The sequence below is a fragment of the Poecilia reticulata genome, chromosome 7, assembly GCF_904066995.2.
Source record: "Poecilia reticulata chromosome 7, P_reticulata-male-v2, whole genome shotgun sequence".
Taxonomy (NCBI): Eukaryota; Metazoa; Chordata; class Actinopteri; order Cyprinodontiformes; family Poeciliidae; genus Poecilia; species Poecilia reticulata.
In genome coordinates, this window is record NC_088836.1 from 26,954,056 (window position 1) to 26,976,395 (window position 22,340).

At 39.6% G+C, this 22,340-nt stretch overlaps 1 protein-coding gene and 1 long non-coding RNA gene across 2 annotated transcripts in view; one reads left to right on the forward strand and one right to left on the reverse strand.

Moving 5' to 3' along the window:
* Positions 1-22,340, reverse strand: part of LOC103467762 (uncharacterized) — a 70,649-nt gene that overhangs the window by 38,419 nt on the left and 9,890 nt on the right. The gene's annotated exons all lie outside the window — the stretch shown is intronic.
* scrt2 (scratch family zinc finger 2) lies at positions 12,028-21,252 on the forward strand. Its single transcript, XM_008414428.3, has 2 exons — positions 12,028-12,610; positions 16,924-21,252. The coding sequence occupies exons 1-2, from the start codon at positions 12,451-12,453 to the stop codon at positions 17,721-17,723; spliced, it is 960 nt and encodes a 319-aa protein (XP_008412650.1). The 5' UTR covers positions 12,028-12,450; the 3' UTR covers positions 17,724-21,252.

Genomic DNA, 22,340 nt, shown 5'->3' on the forward strand with positions numbered 1-22,340 from the left:
TATATCTCTATAATCTCTTTCCTATCTGGTCCAATTTAGCTGGTCATCTAAATTTTATGATTTAACTAAAATAAAATGTCTATTATTTCTTAGAATGCCTTTTTTTTTAAATTAACAAGCTTGTTTCTAAAAAAGATATTAGCATGTTTTTCTGGCAAGCCAAATTGTTATATCATTTTGCTTATATAAAAACATATACTTTTTGTTGGTTGTGCAGGAGGCCCCACTTCTGCTTTTCAAAGACGTACGTTTGTATAATTGCGCATCTGTTTATAGCCATTTCTTGTGTGCGAGTGGAAACGTTGAGTTGGGAGGCGTTGCCAGGAATAGCTTATTTGTAGTGCGTTCACACCAAACACGTTTTGAGTGTCAGGAGATTTGCATTCAAGGTATGTGGAGGTGCGTTGAGGGCCGTTGCGGTGCGTTTCGAGCGTCTAGTGGGGGCACGATTTGAACCTCATTTGGACCGTTTGAAGCTTTGAGCTCATCCACGTAAACCAGACGCGCCTGACGCTGAAAACGCATTTGTTGTGATCGCACCAAAAGGGCACACGCATCAAACTTGAACCGTCCGACGCATTTTTGACGCGTGTAACGGGTTTGGTGTAAAAGCACCGTTAGATTTAAAGTGACAAGAGGCCCTAAAACAGCTCAGATTAAAAGGAGTTCAAGTTAAATTAAAATCTAAAAATTACTTTATGCAAAAAATGCTATGAGCATGTCATGTATAGACCGTAGACCAACCATAACCTGTTCAAGGAAGCTTAACAGGAAAACTTTAAAGTAGCTGATACTTGTTACAACAATGAATTCAATCATCATTAGATAAGCTTTTACACCTTAGATAAGCTTTTACACCTAAAGCCTACAAAACATCTTCCATGGCTTATTTATCATTAACAATTATCTGTATTTTCAAAAGAATAATTGTTCTTTGTAAAAGAATAATTTTGAAAGTACAGGCAGCATTGTTATTATAAAACTATTATAAAACTCCAACATGTTTTAATCAACTAACTGGTCCATTCTGGATTTAAAAAATATATTGCTTCTCCGTCTCTACCTGCACTATAGCCGTTATGGAGGAGCCAGACAGCAGACGGACAGGCAGCCTTTATGCAGCCTACATAATGTGTGACCCAGGAGCCCAGGCTTCCTGTAAGTGTGCCAACGTGGACGTGCTTCCAGCAATAGCCATGTTTCTGCCAGCTGCATCATCTGTGCCTGCACAAAAGCATGCCCTTTGAAAGACGCTCAACACACACAAAAGCAATGATGCGTGGCGAACATGCCTCAGCGTGCAAACGGGAATGCTCACATTACTCTTTACACAACTTAACACGTATCCACCAAAGCTGGAAAATAGCACAGAAACTTGTAACAGAGAAATAAATTACCTCTCTCCTGATGAGTTTTTTAATTTTCGACTAAATGCCTGCTTTAAAAATCTTTAATATGACATCTAAAGATTGAGGCAGGAGTAACAGAGCTGATTTGTCCTCTAGCAGAAAGACTCACAGTGACTCATAGCAAGTGCACACATCACTGTAGAGGCGCTCAATTATGATTCAAATCTCCATAAAGGGGCAGAAAAGCCATTTGTCATGTGACCATCTGCAGCGCATCTTCTCAGATTCTGCCTGAATGTAGTTAGCCCCTCTGAAAGTGCAAAGAGCGGAACGCGTGGATTTATTAGTGTCAAGCTCCAACTGTAATCACCACCAAATCAGCACTGCGTCGATGGGAGAAAAAAACCCTTCATTTTCTCTGAATTTTGTACTTTACTCTGGGAGTTTAGGTAAAGAAAACTATCCCTCTGGCTATCTCTCTTTTTTTTCCCCTACTCAGTTTTAAAAACAATGTGAAAGTGTAGAGAGAAACACCGGTTTTAGTCCCAACACTGCAATTATCGCCTGCTTTTCGTCTCCCAGGGACATTCACGGACAAGGGCCTCATAACAGGTGACAGAATGCCTGCCAGCCGCCCCCGGTTCCCCACCCCCACCCAGAATGGTTACTATTATAAACCAAAAACGTATGCTCTCAATATATATGCAAATGATGCTTGGTCCCAAGGTGAAGTTCGTAGAGCAGCAACAACGCTTGCCTCTGTTTTGCTCATTTGCAAAAATGTTGAGAGTAACAAAGACCACAGGAAATTGAAAAATTGTTACTAAGTATTAGAAAAAGCAATCATTTTCCCTTGGCTGCCTAATCCTGTGGAAATTGATCTCACCTCTTTCCCTGACACACACTAGTGGGGAAAAACACATAGCAGTAAAATGCCTGCCTGAGTATTGCCTTGTGGGAAATTTGTTTGGTTGCAGATTTCTTTCATTTCGTGTTTTTTTTCCTTCTTCTTCTTTTTTATACTGCACGGTCAGAAACTGGAACATCATTGCTTGTCCCTTTGGCTGCAAACAGAAAATCTTCAAAAAAGAAAATTAGTAACTGGTTTGTAATCGTTTTCCAGACCTGCTGAATACAACGCACACATCTCTCTACTTGGCTGGTCTAACACATGCAAATCTGACCATTTTGTTGTCCAATTTTAAACTGGCTGATATGATCTCACTAATGCATTTGCTCTTCCTTTGTGTGAAAGTACAAATTGGAAACGACAGTCTATTACCCAGCGCTCTGACCTTCATGATAGAACATAATGCGAAAAGACCTACGGTGGCTTTATTTGACGGAGGCAGGGCGAGGACACGGCGGTGATTAATTAACACAATTAATTCAGACTAAGATTATCTGAACAATTATTCCTCGATAAATCAGACCAAGATGTGATCATTTTTACAGTTATACTTTCATTACGGGTTAATTTGTTTCAAAAGGAACCGACTTGAGCAAAAATATTGAGAAATAATTGCAACATTAGAATGAACTAATAACAGTCTCAAAGCCCAAAACTGTACTGGGCTCCAAGCAGAATTTCATTTGGGGGCCCCCAATTCAAATTAAGCTCATTACTGACCAGATGCTAGTATCTCTTTTACATTACCCATGAATTATTTTTCTTCTTTTTTTTTTGCATTGTGAATTTAACTAAATTTACCTTATAGTGAAGCAGAAAGAAAGCAGCAAACTCCTTCATCTAGAGTATCTTGTTAAAGTATTTACACCCTTAAAATTTTCACATTTTGCGACGTTACAACAACAAACCTCAAAGTTTAAGGAAAATGATGATTTGCCATTTTTTAATAAAAAAAAACAACAAAAAATGTGTTGCCCTCTTTGTTTTGTGTCTCCAGCAACTTTGCACATTTTTTCCCCATTTTATTTTGCAAAGTAGATAAAGTTCAGTCAGATTGGATGGAAAGCATCTGCAAACATTCCTTTTTGAGTTTTCCTAAATATATTTGACATTTTAATAATTGTTCAGAATGATGTGTTGGTTAGTTTCCCCAACGCAGCTTTATACATGTAGGCCAATAATTAAAATTTGAATCTCATCTGTTCTTCCATGTTTGCTGTGTGGGCGTTCATTCAGGTTTGTGGTTGTGACAAAAAGGGAAAAAGCTGAAAGTGCATGGAAACTTTTGCAAGGTGCAGTAACTGTACACGGCAAGTTTAGAATCCAGACCAGGTAAATGCAATGAGAAGACCGCAAAAAAATGCAAATTCTGGTCCTCCTAAAAAACCTAGGTCTCTAGGTAAGCTAGTCTGGCACGGTTCAAATACATATGTGCACACCAAGTGGACCAGAGACTGCGCCGAAAACAGGAAGCAAACTATAATGCAGAGCATTCTGGGTAAATGGAACCTAAACAAACGTGAGAGTCTAGTGCAAGTGGGAAAAATGGCTTGCAGTCTTTTACCAAAGACAAAAGAGAAATCCTACAACCACTAAATTCTGACGCCACTCCACTGAAGGTGGAATTTACGTTGATGTCTTCTACTGAGTTTTTTGTGTAATTTCATTCAGTAGTGTTTGATGCAGCGCCACCACAGGCGAGGAGGGGAACAGGTTATTCAAAGGGTTTGGTTTGTTTGACACGTTGCGGTGTGAAAGAGAACCGCAGCAGCTTAAAATGTGAAAATTGTTGCAATAGAATCCCAATCAAAACAAATCTACTGGAATATCAGGTGTGAAAACATCCTTACAGTCACACACCAGACAAACACTTGGCCTGATCAGTCACAGATTTGCCACAATGACCGTCTCTACCTTATATTCTACCAGTTTCAAATTTTACATTTACATTCCCAAGCAGACCTTTCAACATTTAACAAAACATCAATATTTAACATCCTGGTAGAAAGAGGTTTGGGCACACACCTACGAAGGTAACGTTAACAGGAGTCTTCAGACACACCTCCAATAAGGAGACCCTGCGTCATTCAGATGAAGGAACACACTGACAGTCAGTGCACCCTGTAATCCACCACTTTCCTTATTCCTAGAAAAACCACCCATGCAAACACTGAAACCCACAACAACTACAGCTACTGGATGTTAGAGGCAGAAACCTCCAATTTTCTAAAATGTCTTATCCCTTTGCAAGAAAATATTAGGTCTGTGACACATTTCTGCTTCTTTTTGAGGCACACAAGAAGAAAAAGCATCAACATTTTCTGTTTGTAGCTCCATTCTGAGCATGTCTGTGGGCAGCTGGTAGATTTCATATGGTTTATTGCTCTCACTTTCACTAGGATTATTTATTGAACTGCCAGCGTGGCCCCTGCTCTCCACAGCCACCCAGTGCCTTGGTGTCCCTCAGTATGATAGAGGAATTTATGTCATATGAGCAGCATACTGAACTCGAGTTTAAGTGTTATTAAGAAGCATCGCTCATGCATAGAATACTATTTACAGTAATGCATTCACACGTGGTGTGGCTTCCTATGACGGCTCCTAAGAGAAGCATAATGATATGTGTGCGGGGTGTGAGGCTGTGAGAGAGTGCAGAGGGGGGCAAGGTTTCAAGAGTACCACAAGCTAAAAGAAGAAGAAACATGCACCATACAAGACAGTGAAGGAGAAAAGATTATCATCTGGAGATGAAAGGCAGGGATAGAGATTCATTCACTGCCACACAGCTGTCTTATTTGCAAGGTGTTGAGAAACCACTTTTTTTTTCCTCCAAGAGGATGAAAAGATTCTTCTGAAGCCAAAAGGGTCTGCTATCATTTTTGGGCAGCTTGAGCTGTAGAGATGTTATTAGCATAAATTATCTCCCCCACCAAAGAGACAGGAACATGCTCGCTCCTTTCTGCTTTTCACACTTAATTGCCCTATTTACTGAACAGTTGCCTGTGGATAACAAATGCACACACGCTCCGAGATTCATACAGGACAACAGGCAGACACAAGCCAAATAGGGCATGAGTGATACACTGAACTGTCTGACAAACAGTATTAGATCCAGGATGACTTGGAAGGAAGTTAATGTCCTTTCATACTTCATATTAGGTTATAAATCAACAGAACAACGTTTTATAACTGGATTCATGACGTTCTTCACTGAGGCATGTCTCATGCAGTGCTGTGAAAAACGATTTTCCTCCCCTACACAGTTCTTCTGTTTTTGCATTTTTTGTCACACTTAAATGTTTCAGAGGCTTTGGGACTCCAGCGGATCACAGCGAGAGCCGTTATACACAAATGGAGAAAACATGGAACGGCGATGAACTTCGACAGGAGGGGACAGCTTACCAAAATCCAGGAGGTCACAAAACAACCCAGGAGAACATCTAAAGAACTTCACTCCACAGTCACATGTCAATAGGTTACGGCATCTTAAAGTTTTACAAAACAAACGTAAACTTACACGTTTTAGCATTAAAAAAGACATGAAACCGAGAGCATGGGGACAGTTCTTGGCATAAAGCTGTTGAATCCGACACAGAACAATGAAAAATTAGGATTTTAACTACAGAGGCAGAGGTGAAAAGTGATGAAGGAACAAAATAAACTAATCAGGGGGAAATGTGGAGCAGCTGAGGCAAGCAGGGAGACTATCGGGTTAAGCACTGGTGGGCTGAATGAAGCTGATGAGAGTCTGATGGAGCAGAATAATAAACACAGAAAAACCTAAAACAAGACTCAAAACTCCAGAAACCAAGCAGGAAAAAAAGCTTGACAATAAAACAATAAAATAAAAACTCAAGCTTGAAATACCTTCAAAAATACAAGAGACTAAGCAACAAAAATAAAGATGCAAACATAAAAGAATGAACTTATATGGCAACCCTACACAAACACAATGATACATGCAGAGAAAATCTGGTAAGACCCAAAAATAACCATGGGGGCCTAATCAAAGTCCAAATTTACATCTGATTGAAATCTGTCTTCCCATGCACACAGAAAATACTAACTACAACAATTCTGCAAGGAAGAGTGGGTTGAAATTCCTCAGCAGGAATATAAATGACTTATTACCAATTTTCAGTCATTGCCCTCATAGATGGCACAACCAAGTTATCAGGTTTAGGGAATAATTAATTTTTTTACATGGGAACAAATTGGTTCTGGTGTCATTTTTTCTGCCATAATAGATTAAAAAATAATTATTTTATATTTCATCTTTCTTAAGATATGCTTGAAGGTCTGAAATTTCTAGTGTGACAAAATGAGCTGAGTTTTTTGCATAAATAATTCAGTTCTCTACACAAGCATTCAACTCTGGGAAAAATTAAGAGACCATTTAAAATGATCAGTTTCTCTGATTCAACATTTTATGTTTGAGTAAAACGAACATTGCTCTTTTACTCTATAAACTACTAATGACATGTCTCCAAAATTCAAGCAAAACTTTAGTATTTATTTGCAAGAAATGATAAATGGTCAAAATAATGAAAAAGATGCAGAGCTTTCTACCCTCAATAATGCAAAGAAAACAAGTTCATATTCATTTAGAAACAACAATACTAATGTTTTAACTGAGGAAGATTTTAGAAATGTCCCCCCTCATGTTGTTGTGTAATGGATGGTTGTACTGGAACTGCAATTCCGTTGTCTTTCTGACAATGGCAATACATTTCTTCCGATTCTGATTCTGAGAAATCAAGATTTGGTGGAATAAGCAGAAGGTTTTCAGTCAGGTTCAGTGCAGTGGGCTCTTTGTTTTTTTCAAAGATGTATATGTTTATTGTGGAAGATTTATATGTAAAGTTATCATGTAATGTAGCATTGGTTTGCAGTTTTTTGTTTTTTTTTGCTTGATTTTAGTGAGATCTGACCAATAAACTATTGGAGATGTATGTAATTAATTACTACACTGGCTTTTTTCAGTCTTACAGGATTACTATCAACGTGTCCAGGGACTGCACGTGGAAATTAGCATTTTTAGCTTTTAAAAGTTTCTCTCCTTTTAAAAGGTTAATGAAATGTTGCACAATGTTGTGTCTGTGTAAAATAAAAAGAGTAAATTTTATTTTAGTTCCTGCTTCAAAAAACAAGTCTTTTCTAAATTTAAACTTTGTAATGATTAGGCAGGCCTTGCCATTTTAAGCAGTGCATTGGCTTTGTATTGTACCAGCATAAAAAAGCCTCAGTCAAGTGACCCTGTAAGCAAGAGTGAGGTGAATTATAGATGAATACTCTTAATGGACTTTTAGTTTCTCTTCCCTTAGCCCAAAAAACCTTTATAAAACCAAAGCTAGCATGCAGCGCTAAAGTGTCAGGTTTTATGCATACGAGTCCAATTTTTAAATTATTCTATACGTAAGACTTGTCATTTAATTTGCTGAAAGTTTAAATATTGAACAGACTTCAGGTGTCTATAAATAGAAATGGCAAACTGACTTGTAGATGAGGGAAATGTAAGCAGTGTCTCTTGTGTGAAACAGCAAATCAACCAGCCTGATCTCATTCATTTGGCCAGCCAGGTCACATTTCCATAACCCTGGAGGGTGATACAGGATATTAATGAGGCTGATATTCACAGCTTCCCCTCTTCTGACCACACTACAGATTTTTACATCCTGTTCCAGCACAGCAGAGTAAAAATCCTTACTCTGGCCTGAAGAAGGGCAGCGACTGTAGAAACGCCCAGTCACCACATCTCAATGTGAGGATATTGGAACTTATCTAACGTATCAATGAGTTGCTGATATAATTATTTAGGAATAAATGATCATATGCAATGAAACAATTGCTTCAAAACATGTTTATGAAGGCATAGACTGGTGACTGTTTCACCCTATTTCACCTGTTGACAGCAGCAACAAACACCAGCCTCCTCTTAACCCATAATGGGATAAACAAGAAACTAATTATAAAATGTTCAGTATAACTGTTTAAGTCTGCTGGTTTGTGCTTTTACATTACATTAATACATCTATTTCCTTAACTGAATTTAAACACATCAACATGTAAGGAAAATGCATTGGATGTTGCAGGGTGTAATATGAAACTATTTCAAGCTGTGAATATCTTACAAAGCTCAGTTCAACATCTTATTCAGAATGTGAAGGAGGAACTGCAAACTTACCCAGACATAAACCATCAATCAATGTTTTTCATGCATATTTTACATCGCATCCAAGGTTGATGAAAATGGAAAAATTCAAGACAACGTTCTCAAATTGGTAAAAAAAAAATCATTTGAGGTGGTTTGTAGCTCTTTCGACAAAATAATTAAAGTGCCAATGGGGAGAGCATAACACATCTGCCGAATAAGTTCTAACTTTGTAAACATTTACTTCACACGACTGATCAACTGTTAGAATTGCATATCTTTCTCTGCGTCTCCAGATAGCAAGTAACATCACCCAAACTAGTTTCCTACTACAGAAAAATTACAACAACACATTCTTGAAAAACCTTTCCAGTATTATGGTCCATGCTAGCTTACTTCCTTTACTTCCTGTTTGTTGCAGCCATGTGTAGCGTCAACTTCTGGTGAAATGACGCTCTGTGTAGCCTAGTTGATTTGCCCCAAACTAGTGGGTGGAAACACATAATTCACATTTTCTTTTGTTTTGCATCATTTTAAAAGAATGATTGAAATTTGCATTGTTGTTAGATAGAAACATATATATATATAGCTGTCCCTCTAATTTTGTCTCTCTGCATTTGTTTCTCTTGACTGAAGCAAACTGAAAACATGGCAGAATGCCACGTTAAGAGTATTTTCACACCTGATAGTCCTGTAGACTCAGTTGCAACATTTGTTAAATTTTCAGCTGGTGAGGTTCACTTTCACACCGCACAGTGTCAAACAAACCAAACTTTTTGATAAATCTGTTCCCCTCCTTGCCTGTGGTGGCGCTGCACCAAGAAATACTGAAGGAAACAAAAACCTCTGAACAAGATATGACCGCAAATTTCTTCTTCACAAAATGTGGACAAAGATAGAGTTTGATTAAAGTGGACTGAACAGTAGTACACAAAACATATATCAAACTATAATTTCTGTGTACTGTCACACCCCTACTAGCATTACCAAAGTAGTGGAAATTAATTGAACTGTCATGTACTACAAGTCTGAAAATATTGCAAAAATTACAATGACTAAAGCATTTCCCTCCAAGATGATTAAAATAAAAACCAAAACCAAACTGCACTTCAGCTAATTGTTTTCAACCCTTTCCTTCACCCATCTTGTCCTTGGCCCTGCACTACATGCCAGGCTTGGTGACAACATCAACTTGTTCCGTAATGTACAATCACATAACTGCGATAAATGCTCACTGCGGTGATTTAACATCGCTGGCCCCCTCTCGGCTCCAGCTGCGTCCGAGCTGCAGGGTCACTCTAGGTGGTGTGGGTGATTTAGAGCGACCCAGGTGGAAGGGCATGCCCTTGTGTCAGAGGAAATCTATGAGGCCTTCAACCAGATTCAAGCACTTTACCAAAACGTAAATAAATTAAATCAATAAATCTCTTGAGGTTGGAGTATATAATACTCTTTTTATTGTAAACCTCCAAATTTTTAAAATTCCTGCATTTCTATTTCCTATTTTCTATTTCCTAGTAAAAGTAAATGTATTTCAGTAATGTAATTAAAAAAGTGCACTTGGGTTCCTAGTAGGAACAATAAATGACAAGCAATGGGCTACAGCACAATCATACTGCATCCTACCAATCGCAACTGGGAAATGGTCAATGTCGTACTGCAGCACATGCATAGTTGAAGTACAAAAATCATCGGTTTGTTGAATTTGCAGCACAATCAATAAAAATGTAGAGTAAAGGCCTTTTTGTAGCAAGAATTCTTCTTGAAGTTTTCATTAAAGTAATATCAAGGTGTCTGCAGGTTTCACCAACTCAAATTTCCATTACGAATTAAATTAAGACCTAGATGTTCACAGAAATGTACAACAAATGTCAGTCAGCCAAACTGGTGACAAATTTGCACTTATCAATGATAGAGGCAAAAAAGCTACTGCTGGCTAGCAAGGGTATGTTAGCAGCTAGTTAACGCTAGCCTCAATAGCATTGAAATGCATTGAAAATGTCCAGTGATTCAATCTTTAGCCTGAAAGAAAAGTCTAGCAAGAAAAATAAACTGCACAGAATATGTGAGAATAAATTGTCCCGCCAAGACAAAATTTAAGACTTGTGATTAACATATTTAGGCCAACTTATTGTTTTTCCTGAATTTAATACATTTTTAAGACCTTAATTTTAAATACGTCAATTTAAGACTTTTTAAGGCTCTCTGGACACCATGGATATTAAAATCTCGTTCCCACTCGTTACACTCGTAATATCAATAATCTTGCTGCATGTCAACTGTTTTTAAATCTTTGGCCAACTCCAAAGTTTTTACCATAATTCTCAGTTTAATGAAACAATAGAAAAAATATATAACAGATGCAAACTTACTTTACTTTCTAAGTTTTTTCACCAACTCTTGTTTAATAGTTAGTGGTTTTATATTATACCATCAGGGGTTGCGGTAACCAAATATTTTGCTTCTTTGACAGGGTCAGCGTCTAGTGTAGCTGAACCACTGACGCAGGATTATTCGGCATCAGGTAACACTCAGAGAGTCTTGCCAACTTCTGATCACTTTGAAAACTGACACTGCAAAGAAAAAAAATAAACATATTCAGCTTGATGATGACTTAAGGTGGAATTTCTGTCCAGCTAGTTGAATATTGACTCAACAGAATGAAAATAAAATGCAATTAAATGTTAATATTAATGTTATTATGACCGTCAGACAAAATGACGGACATTGAAAAAGTCTAGCATGACTTCTGTATACCAGGTTAAGGTATTTTAACCAAAGGAGTAGAAAGAAGTGAGGAGACACAAGTGTTTCCTGTTGATTCACAGTGAATCAAACAGGTGCATCATTTCTACTTTATTAAAAATAACACTCTACCTGTTCTGCCTACACACTGAAAGACACAAATAAACTCTATACCAGCAAATTCATTTACACAAATACATGCCAAGAGATATGTGGCCAATTTAGAAAGCACAGATCTAATTCTGGATTTCACCCTAATCAAAAAAGATGTAATTAATTAATCAGATAATTCACTGCCACGCATGGCAGGACACACATCTGTGCAGCAGTAATGGGGAGGGAGACGGCAGCGCTGAGCTGAGCAGCTCTCAGACTCCTCAACGGTGCAGGAATCCAGTTCAACTTTAAAAGAGAAAGGAGCGGGGCTCTTAAACAGAAACTCAGTGCCTGCTGTTGGTTTGTGAGTTCAGTGCGGTGCGACCACGGGAAGGAAAGATCTGAGGCTATTTGAGGAAACGGAGATGACTTGAGGGAGGCAGAGCCGGTGCAAGACAAACATAAACTGTGCCACTTCATCTGAAGACAATGGGGGACAGGACACCGAGTGTGCTCTCATCCACATCTCCATTGTCTGCCCATCTCTTTTACTCCTCCTCTGAGCATGGAGCATAAGCGGGGTGAAAGGAGGAGGGGAAGAGAGGAGGAGGGGGAGCAGCAGGGGGCTGGGGGGGGTCTGGCTGTGTTCTTTCTCCTCTGTCTGTGTGCGAATGCACAGACGGTTCAGTAGTAATTTGATGTGTGTCCCTGGGGACATTTGATGGATTAAAGCTAAGCAGCTCCATTTCGCAGCACCACCTGATCTTCCTCTGCCTGTGCCCCATATAAAGGCTGGCGTGATTGCTGATCTCAGCTAGTCTGACAGTCTCTCTCTCTCTCTCTCTGCTGCACTCTCTCCCTCCTCTCTCTCTGTCTGTCTCCATCTCTTCTCTTCCTCACTGGTCTCTTAAGCCTGCTGCATCACAGGAGCTATCCAGTGCTGAACAGGATCGCTTTTATTTTTTATTTTTTTATTTTTTCTGGGGGACGCTGGGGGAACCAAAGAGTATCATCCCAGCACTGCCATCAGCCTCGTTCTCCGCCGGTTTCCATCTTTTTTTCCTTTCTTGTCTTATGTTTCTGACCACATCAACCACAAGGATTTACCATCAAGCCAGCTCCGCTTGTTTGCGTCCTCAGAGGGTCTTTTATTTTCTCTCATGCGTTTCTCTCAGCCCCGTGTTTTCATCCACTGAAACATGCCCCGCTCTTTTTTGGTGAAGAAGATCAAGCTTGATGATTTTTCTTCGTCCAATGTGACCAACTCCAACCATCATCACCACCTGGACGACTCGTTCACTTTTGCCCGCTCCATCACAGACTCGGTGACCAGTCTCGGGGTTCGCCTCAGCGAGAATGGTGAGTTGCAACATGCCTCTAGTTAAAGATGTCCTGTAAACAAGCTCTGACGCTGATTTCAGCATGCCTGGGTTTTCTTTTGCTGGGCGAGATTTTTTGTTTGAGTCAGCTAAAACGACCGAAACTGTGTAAATTAATGTGACACGTTACATGCATCCAGCTGATTTTCCGCACCAACATCCAAAATAATCCGCTTCCGAGGCACCCCACCCCCATCGCCGTGCTCCCAGACTTTTGTTTTTTGACTCCGGCGAAGGACAGACACAATTCAGGTCACAGCCACGGATTAGTTTATGTAAATAGGGAAGCAAACATGTGTCTAATCAGGAGAGCTGGGATACGTATTTGTAGAACTGCTAGAGTCCTGTGGTGGACAAACACATGCAAGGCTGGCAATTTCTGCTCATCATGTGGAGTAAAAAATTCATGAATATGAGAGATGAGTATCAGATGATACATTTGTCCTTAGCTGTTATTGTCCTTGAGTCCCATCATGGTCCGATCCTCCCTTGCCCCCCTCTTCCCATCCAAATGGAGCAAGCACACAGTCTCCCCACCCCCATCGCTCCGCTACATCTTTCTCTTCCTTCCGGGCATTTGAAAACTAGCAGGGGTTAGAGTTTCAGCCGAGCAGGCCTATTGCCGCCACAAGAGACATCAACACACTGTACAGCGGAGCTGAGAGGGAGGCGGGGAGCTGAAAGAGCGCCGAAATGAGGCAGAATAAGGATAGAAAAATGCTCGGGGCAGCAATGAGGCAGATCACGTGACGGGAGGTTGTACAGTAAACACGGAGGCGAGGCGCATAACTGCGCTGTGGTCAACGCTCGGACTGGCCGGGCTTCCGGTCAGAGGCGAGGGGCGACCTTCACTTTCGCAGCCTGCTTTGGGATCGTCGCTTCCATTTTGTGGCCACATTTTGGTGGGCCACATGAGAGCCTTTGTTGTGATTCCCCAAGTCGTTTTAGCAGAAGGAGAGGAGTCACAGAGCACAGCTAGACCCTGTTGATGATGCCCACCTGTTATTCAGCCATTTCACTGACAAGGTGAAATTTTAAGCAGCCAGATTACAATTATTCTTATTGTTTTGCAAAAAGAAAAAACCCAGCAAATATTCAAAATAAGCAATAAACCAACATTTAAAACTCAAGATATGCAGTGATAAAATAACTATTTATCCTCACAGGGACGTGTCTCTGCATGTGCTGAATTTAAATTATTCTTCCTGCACTTAACAATCCATTTGTACAGTTTTAGTCACTCTATTGTTCTTCTCTCTATTGTTCAACGGCATGAAAAATAAGCACTTTTATTAACAGAAGAAGAGAACAATAAGTCACCATAATAATCTGGACAAAAAGCTTTTCATCTGAAAGAGAGAATTATCATTTTCCACTGAGTCCAAAATAAAGGAGATAAAATAAAAGATTTCTCAGCGCAGCTGAAAAGCCTAACGTCAGCACTTCTGCTGCTCCGGGAGATTTTCTTTCCCCCCATTGTGGAGACATTTGACTTGAGTGTCTGTCGAACAACAAAGAGGGGTGGCTGAGAGGGTCCATTAATTACATGCTTGCTTTGCATTACAGAAATGAGTCTATGAGCTGTAAAGGCTGATACAGCGCGAGTCCTAAATGGTGAGCTTCGTGTCTGACCTTGAGTAATTGAAACACGGTAAACACCTCTGCGTACAGTGATAGCACACGCAGCTTTTTGTTGGCAAGAATAATAAAAAAATATATACCTCGCTATAATGCAGAGCAAACACTCTCTGTGCCTGCTGCTAATGTGGCTGTAAAACAGGTGGATTTGGCTGCTCATCACTACTGCAACAGCAGCATTTATGCATTTAGCAGCAGCTGTAGGAATGAAGCTGACAAACAAATCCATTTGTTTGGTTTTCAGAAAGAAAGTGACGCCGTCTCACAGACAAACACCATCTGTGCGGTTTAAACTCGTGAAGCCATGCAGTGTAGCATAATGCCGCGTGCACAGGCCTGTAGTTTCCTTGTCCCCGGGTGTCACGGTCACGTCTTTGACAAAGGGGGTGTGCGAACCGAAACCCTTGGGAATGGAGAAGCAGTAGTAAGAGAGCACTTAAACTGATTTCTTAATGGCTTGTTTCTTGAAAGCACTTCAGCAAGCTCGCTGCTGCAGACAGGTGACCCTCTTTGGAAACATGGTGCGTGATGCCATGTCTCACATTATCAGTCCTCCAGCAAACTGCATTCAATAAACTATTATTGTGTCTCTGAGACACTTGATCTGTTCCACGCTATTATTTCTATCTTCTCCAGCATTGGAGTCAACCAACAGATGCACTATTTTACAGATGATAGGTTATTGATCAGTTCAAAACTTTGAATTTCATTAAAAAGCAGTCAATACCTAATTTCCACTGCTTGCTGCACGCAGCGCTTAGGAATGCCTTTTTTCTGCCTCATCTGTCTCAGGAAAAGAAATTCACCACATTTTGAGTTTGCGCTTGAAAAATATCAACCCAGAAGACAGAATGCATTTAGTTTTTTATTGAGCTGCACACCGTTTCAGCATCTATCAACCTCTGTTTGGGTTCATTTAGCTGCCAGCAAGCCTTTTAGCTGCTCTGTCTTCGAGTTTCTCCGGAGGTAAAAACGAAGGACGAGAATTATGGCGACTAAAATGCATCCTATAGTGAATATGTTGAAGGAAACACATAAACAGTTCACGGTGTCCTGTGGCTACCTGCGTCATCTTAAACCCTGCTTATTGCAGAACTAAAACATGACATAAGCAGGTTAGTTTAAACGATATCCTGCGTACTATAATATGATGTAATCATGTGCCCACTGTCGCCACATGCTTGATTCAGAGGAAGAACTGCTGTGAATATCACCGACTTGCAGCAATAGCAGTTCTATTTCTTCGCATCATAAATGGGTAATATCATATTATAATAATGAATTGCACCTGGTTTTTCTAATAGAGATTATTTTTGTGATGAGCTTGCAGCTAAAAAAATTATTAATAAAAATGTAAACTATGATAAATTCTGAAAATCAAGGGGAAACGGTTTGTATTTAAACAGAGAACTAAAATCTTCTGTGATCTTTAGTTCATTGGCCCGTTTATATCCTACATGCTAAATTTCACTGAGTCATTATGAGAATCTAACAATATAATTCAGAGAAATATCACAGTTTTGCCACAGCTCGTAGTTTTCCGACTTTAGTTTTAAAACAGCTTTATTGAGAAAGGATGAGAGTCAAGGACAAGCTGGATGGCAGTGAGAAGCAACAAGTGGGGCAGGGATGGCGCTGAGTTACTCTATGCTTCATTGTTGAATCTCACAAGTAAAGACATTTAAAGCAAAGAAAGATAAGACAAAATCAGAGGAGCACCAATGAATCAGCCCAAATTTCTTTAATTTCCGGAAACGGATCATTTCTACTTCTGCAGAGTTCTAAAAATTATCCACTGTCCCAGTCAGAGAGGGACTGACGGACCGGCCCACCAGGCCACGTCTGAATGTGGGGAGTTAGCAATGTTCACCCCACTGATCCCAACTTAGCGACTTTCTTGCTATATTTAGTGACATTTCAGACAAAAAAATCTGTATCTGCCAAACACAGAATCGGCAGCTCAGGCTTTTTAAAGATTGGTGATTGGTCAGAAAACTGCAATTGGTGCATTTATCATTTAATGTGAAAATTTTCTTACACTGAGAATACAGATTTATCGTTTTCTAGATAAATTTTAATTAATAAACAAAACCAAACAAGACAGTATTATCAATAAGTTTCTCCACTACTTGTTCTATGAAAGCATCAATAAATATCAGTAAATTTGAAAATATAATTAGATGCTGTTAGAGTATGCGATTTAATAAGTGGAGTCCTGAAGAAGCTTGTTTCAAATGGGAATGTTTTTTAAGAGCAGTATTTGTGTTTGTGATGCTGAGCCATGCAGGTACAGCCATACAGTTACATAAAAATGTGGGGTTTTTTATCAGAATTTTTATCGTTATCACAATAACAACATAAAATATTGCTATAAAATTCACCTATCCTTTCCCCTTGAGAAAATATTTTAGTGGTTTACAAACAATAACTCCCATGGTGCAGCTGAATGATGGTAACCAGCCTAAATGTGTCACTTTTCTCTCTCTTGCTGAGAATAACTGGAGTTTAGTAAGAGACTCGGTGCTGCCACTCATCCTTTCACTGCTTTGAGAAAGGGCTGCCATCCCAGATTGAAATAATGTAATCACAGATGTGTCACCGTGTCCTCATCCATCACAACCTCTGGCCAACTGCGTTTGTTTGTCTCTTACACAGGATACATCCAGGATTACATCACACCATCTGTATACCAGGGGGAGAAGAAGATGGAGCATAAGCTGGCGTCGCCGGTGTCGGACCCCCTGTACACCCAGGTGAGCAGCGGAGGGGAGTACTGCGACCCGGACCTGAAGCACCCCGACAGCCCACAGTCCGGCATGACGGCCAGCGGCTTCTACACTGGTGAATCGGAGGCTCTGGCCGAGGGTTACACCATGGATGCCTTCTTCATCTCCGACGGGCGCTCCCGGCGAAAGGGAGAGGGCGAGGCTCGTGGGTCCAGCTCGAGAAGCAGCAGCGCGAACGGCGGGGTGCAGGAGCGGGGGGCCGGCGTGCCTCGCCACACCTGCAACGAGTGCGGGAAGACCTACGCCACCTCCTCCAACCTTAGCAGACACAAGCAGACGCACCGCAGCCTGGACAGCAAGATGGCGCGCAAGTGTCCCACCTGCAGCAAAGTGTACGTGTCCATGCCGGCGTTGGCAATGCACATCCTCACCCACGACCTCAAGCACAAGTGCGACGTGTGCAGCAAGGCCTTCAGCCGGCCCTGGCTTCTGCAGGGCCACATGCGCTCTCACACGGGGGAGAAGCCCTTCGCCTGCGCCCACTGTGGCAAAGCCTTTGCTGACCGTTCAAACCTCCGCGCCCACATGCAAACACACTCTGCCTTCAAGCACTACAGATGCAAGCGCTGCAATAAGACCTTCGCTCTCAAGTCCTACCTGAACAAGCACTATGAGTCAGCTTGCTTCAAGGGCTCTGCGGACGAAGACGACTCTGGATCAGAGAACTAACACACGAGACAAGCAGAATTTCTGAACCCCTGTCGAAGGTTCACAACCAATAACCCTGATCACTCTGCCCTCCATGCCTTTTTTCTTCCCTTTTTTTAGAAAGCAATATTTTCACTGAGATTACGTGAAGAAACTGATTATGGCAAAGACAATTTCAAAAGATGCTGGATTTTTTTTCCCTGCACAGTAGCTAATCGTCCACAGAAACATACAATCAATCAACCTTTTCCCCCAAATAGAGACTGTAGATGGTAGTTGTACACAACTCAGCAACGTGTCCTCACACCAACGTGGGAACACGTAAACACACACACACACACACGCACGCACACACACACGCATACATGAATGCACACCCACACTTACAACACAATTATATATGAGGCCTGGCATGTGAATTTTTATCAATGACTATAATAATATTGATATCAATAGTAATAATATTTAGATTCCTGATATTTTATAGGAAATAGTAACAAAAAACAAACAAAAAAAACATAAAAAAGGACTAACAGTGTTCTTTTGTTTTTTAGAGACAAAATGACCTCTTGTATTTTTATGCTGCTTTTTATTTGCTAAGAATTGAATTCTTTTGCAACTGCCAACATAAACTTTTTACAAAAATGTGAACTATGACAGTATTTGCAAAAAAAGGGAGATCATTTTAAAAAGGTTAAAAAAAAAAAAGACAAACCCTCCTTTTTTTCCACACCAACGTTTCAATTCAACGGATGTTATTTTTCTATTTAATTTTTCTAAATTTATTTTTTTGTGCTTTTTATCTCTTGTTGATCAAAAGCTTCTTTGTAACTGTGGGTACATGAAACAGAGCTCATCTTAAATAAGCTATAAGACGACCATACGTCATTCAGATCAATTCTGCAGGAACAGCGATTTTAAAATGTTGGCCTGTTGAGCAGGTATTATTACTTCCATCATCCGATCCGATTCATAGTCTCACCCTGATGCACAGACTTGGACAGAAAAAAAAAAAAAAAAAAACCACACACTCACAGAGAGCCAGACCAAATGATCTAATAAGTGCCATGAGCGGTTCACTCATCTATAGCAATTAAAACTCTTGTTGTTCTTCCTCCACCATGCTGGCTAGCGTAAACGCCGCTGCCTCCATGGTGCCTCGTCCAGTCTTAATGAGTAATCTCGACCCCATATTTGAGGTGCTCCCCCCCTCCACCAGTATTACCTCAGAGTGAACGTACGGACTCGCACACCCTCAGTTACAAAGTGACAAATTTTTGTGTTTGTCTGTTTTTATATGTCGCTCAAAGCTACGCCCATGGTTTAGTAGATGCATACCATCTATTTATCATGTAAATACTTTATTTATCCTCCTGTTTATCTATTTATTTATTTATTCATCCTATTTTTTGCTTATTTATTGAATACTTATTTATCATGTATTTATTTATTGTTTGTAATTTAAAAAAACGAACATCCATTGACCTTGTAAGATGCTGCTGATCTTCAAAGAAAATGTTTATATGCATGAAAACTGTAGAGAGTCCATGGGACTTAGTTTTAAAGAGGAACAATGTACAGTACCAGTGCTAGAGGACTTCCAATGAATGAATGCAAAATTAGTTTTATGTTTTGTGGCAATAACATGACTGAAAAAGCAATTGACATGGAAAAACAATCACAGCTGTTCTGTTTTTGTTCAACTTAGGGCAATAAAAAGAAAACAATGACAAAAAATTATTGATTTTGTTTCCCAAAAGCCCTCCATCTCCTCACAGATGGAGATTTTTGGCCTCTTTTTTTTGTTTTGTTTTGTCTTTCAATCTCAGGCAATAAGTCCTCAGAAGTGGTCTACACTGAAAATCAGAAAACAAAAAGGTCTCGGGTGTGTTAAAGCCGCAGAGGCGCAACAGCAATAACGACGCCAAGATTAGCAGGTCACGACTCCAAAACTGACACGAGATTATTTGTTCACCTAATAATTTTTATTCTACTTTAAAAACACAAGACAGTAATAATAATAATAATAAAGTATTTAAATACACCAAAGTGTGTAACCGTTTGAAGGAAGCTTATGTATTCTCTTTAGCGGCACTGTTAAACGATCTTGGCATTAACTTCCAGGGAAAAGAAAGTTTTTCAAATTGCTGTAATAAAATGACACGCAGCATTGCACTTCTAAACCGCAGCTCTATGGGGTTTTTTTTGGTCCCCCTCCCCGCTTCCCTCCTTTACGCAGCAGCCGTCCTCACCCTGTCCCAACTGCCTCTGAACAGACGCGGCAAGCATTAGATGTGCTGAAGTGGGATTGGCGGAGGGTGGCGGAGTGTGGGAGGATAACAGGTGTTTGTAGACAGACTGCAGATAGGGAGCGTAATTGAGTCGGTGAGCGACCTCCAAGGGGAAGGTCAAGCACCAGCAGGCAAATGCACTGTCAGCTATTTGCATATTCCAAATGGATGGCACTATCGCAGTAATGCTGAGCTCGCTCTGGAGAAAAAAAAAGAAAAAAAAAGCAAAGCTGAGGAGGAGAAAGGAGAGCAAAGAGGAGCTTCTGTTCTATTTGTTCATCCTCTTCTCTCTGTTCCACCATCATCCTGTGTAGTGCTACAGCTGAATCACTGCATGAGAGCATCCAAACCACCTGTCTAATGATCAACGTGTAGGACACACAATCTGGGACATCGCTGTACACAAATGCAAAAAAAACAATTGCTTCCAAAAGATTTTTTTTATGTTTTTCTATATTAACATGCAAGAGGACAATAAAGCCCCTCCAAAACATGGGGGATGTGTATTAAAATGACAAATACATGCACTGAGCATATTAAGTAAATAAACCATCTAAACCTGGCAGTATTAAAAAACTATTTCCAGAAAAAAGGGGCACAACAAGCAAAAATATTGCATTTAGATGTAGGGAAACATTGTTCCTCTTTGATTTTGTAAATATATTTGTAAATATATCACAGCAATAATATCACAATGCATGTAGACATTTAAATGCTCTTTTTCTATCCATGTCTTTTTTTTTTCTATTTAAAAAGAAAAGACAAATGCAGGTACCAATTGCAGTCTGGTTGGCCATGTGAATCAGGGAGCGTCTTGATTAAGAAGCTATCTGTTATAAGTTAGAACAACAACTTTCAACTCTGTGTTTTCTCAAAGATCTGATCATGTTGGGTATGATTTTTTTTTAATTTCCTTTCTTCTTTTCTTTCTATTTATGTGCCCAGCTTGGCTGCGCAATGAAAAAGTGCCAAAAAGTATGATTTCCATGACAAAAGCCTTCAGCATATGGTTGGCTGCTTGAAACCATCCATATGGTCCTCAAAGAAAAAAAAAACTGATTAAGATTTTCCACCTTCTTACTCATTTTCTCTCTCTCTCTCACTCTCCTCCTTATCTCTCTCTCTTTCTCTCCGTTCCAGTATGAAGAAACTTAAGCCATGATTGCTGAGGGGTGTTTTCATTTATCTTGTTCTGCTACAATTAATAATGATGACAACAATAGCAATGATAACATTAATAAAAACAATAGCACAAGGAACCAGCAAGTCCACTTGTATTTCTTTTCAGATGCCCTAATTTCTTTTTAATAAATTAGATTTTCTGTATTTTTGTACATTTCAAAACAAGCAAAAACTCCCATATTGTGTCTTGCAAAAGAATTTTGCTTCCTGGCAACCAGAAAGTTTAAACATTTTACTGAGACTTTATGTAATAGACAAACATAACATGGAGAATAATTGCGAAGTGGACGCAAAATTAGGGATTTCTTCTCTTTTTATACAGAAATTTGAGAAGGGTGGTGTTTGGAAGGAATATAGTCTCATTAGAGAGTCAAACTATTTTTTTTAGACATTACTGAATGCAATTATGGATATACATTTATTTCCACTTTAAATTTGACTCCAAAAATTCCCCTTCAAACATTTTGGCTTGGCAATCAGCATGAGATTGAGTCGAGCGGCTTTTAACCAATCAAATTACGCTCCTTTGATCACGTGACACCAGCGTGTTGGGTTGGGCCAAAGGCGCATTTCTTAACAATTAGTCCCAGATTAAGCCACTTGACTTAATCTGGGACTGACTGCTTTTGCTTTGGTCACCAGAAGGTCAACACATTTACAGGTGAATTTGTGCAGGCAAATTTAAAGTAAAAAAAATAAAAAATCATATACAAAATTGAACAGAATAAGAATTTAGTGTGATAAATTCAACATCTAAAAATTATTCTAATTAGACGATATTTGTTTTATACTGGTGTGCATAGCTATTCAGCCCCCTTTACATTGATACCCCTAAATAAAATCCAGTGCAACCAAAAGTCTAATAAAGAAAATCTATCTGTGTAATTTAATCTCAGTATAAATGTGGCTGGTCTTTTCTTTTCTCAGAGGTTTCTTAGAGAACATTAATAAACAACCAGCAGACAGAAGATGGTTATACACTCAAAACAAGAGGCTGCACCTGAAAAATACTTTTAAAAGTTGAGTTAATTTGTTACATATAACCCAATTAAGTTTGTCAAACTTCATTTATTTACATTTGTTTAACATGACAACTTAAAAAAGTCAATGTATTTACTTGGATTAACTTAATTTGATTGCTTGCAACAAATTAACTCATATTTTT

Bases quoted from the DNA above. Each gene is read 5' to 3' on its own strand.
- scrt2 (XM_008414428.3), top strand. From the start codon at position 12,451: ATGCCCCGCTCTTTTTTGGTGAAGAAGATCAAGCTTGATGATTTTTCT. The intron at 12,611-16,923 runs GTGAGTTGCAAC...TCTCTTACACAG, and splicing joins GGTTCGCCTCAGCGAGAATG to GATACATCCAGGATTACATC.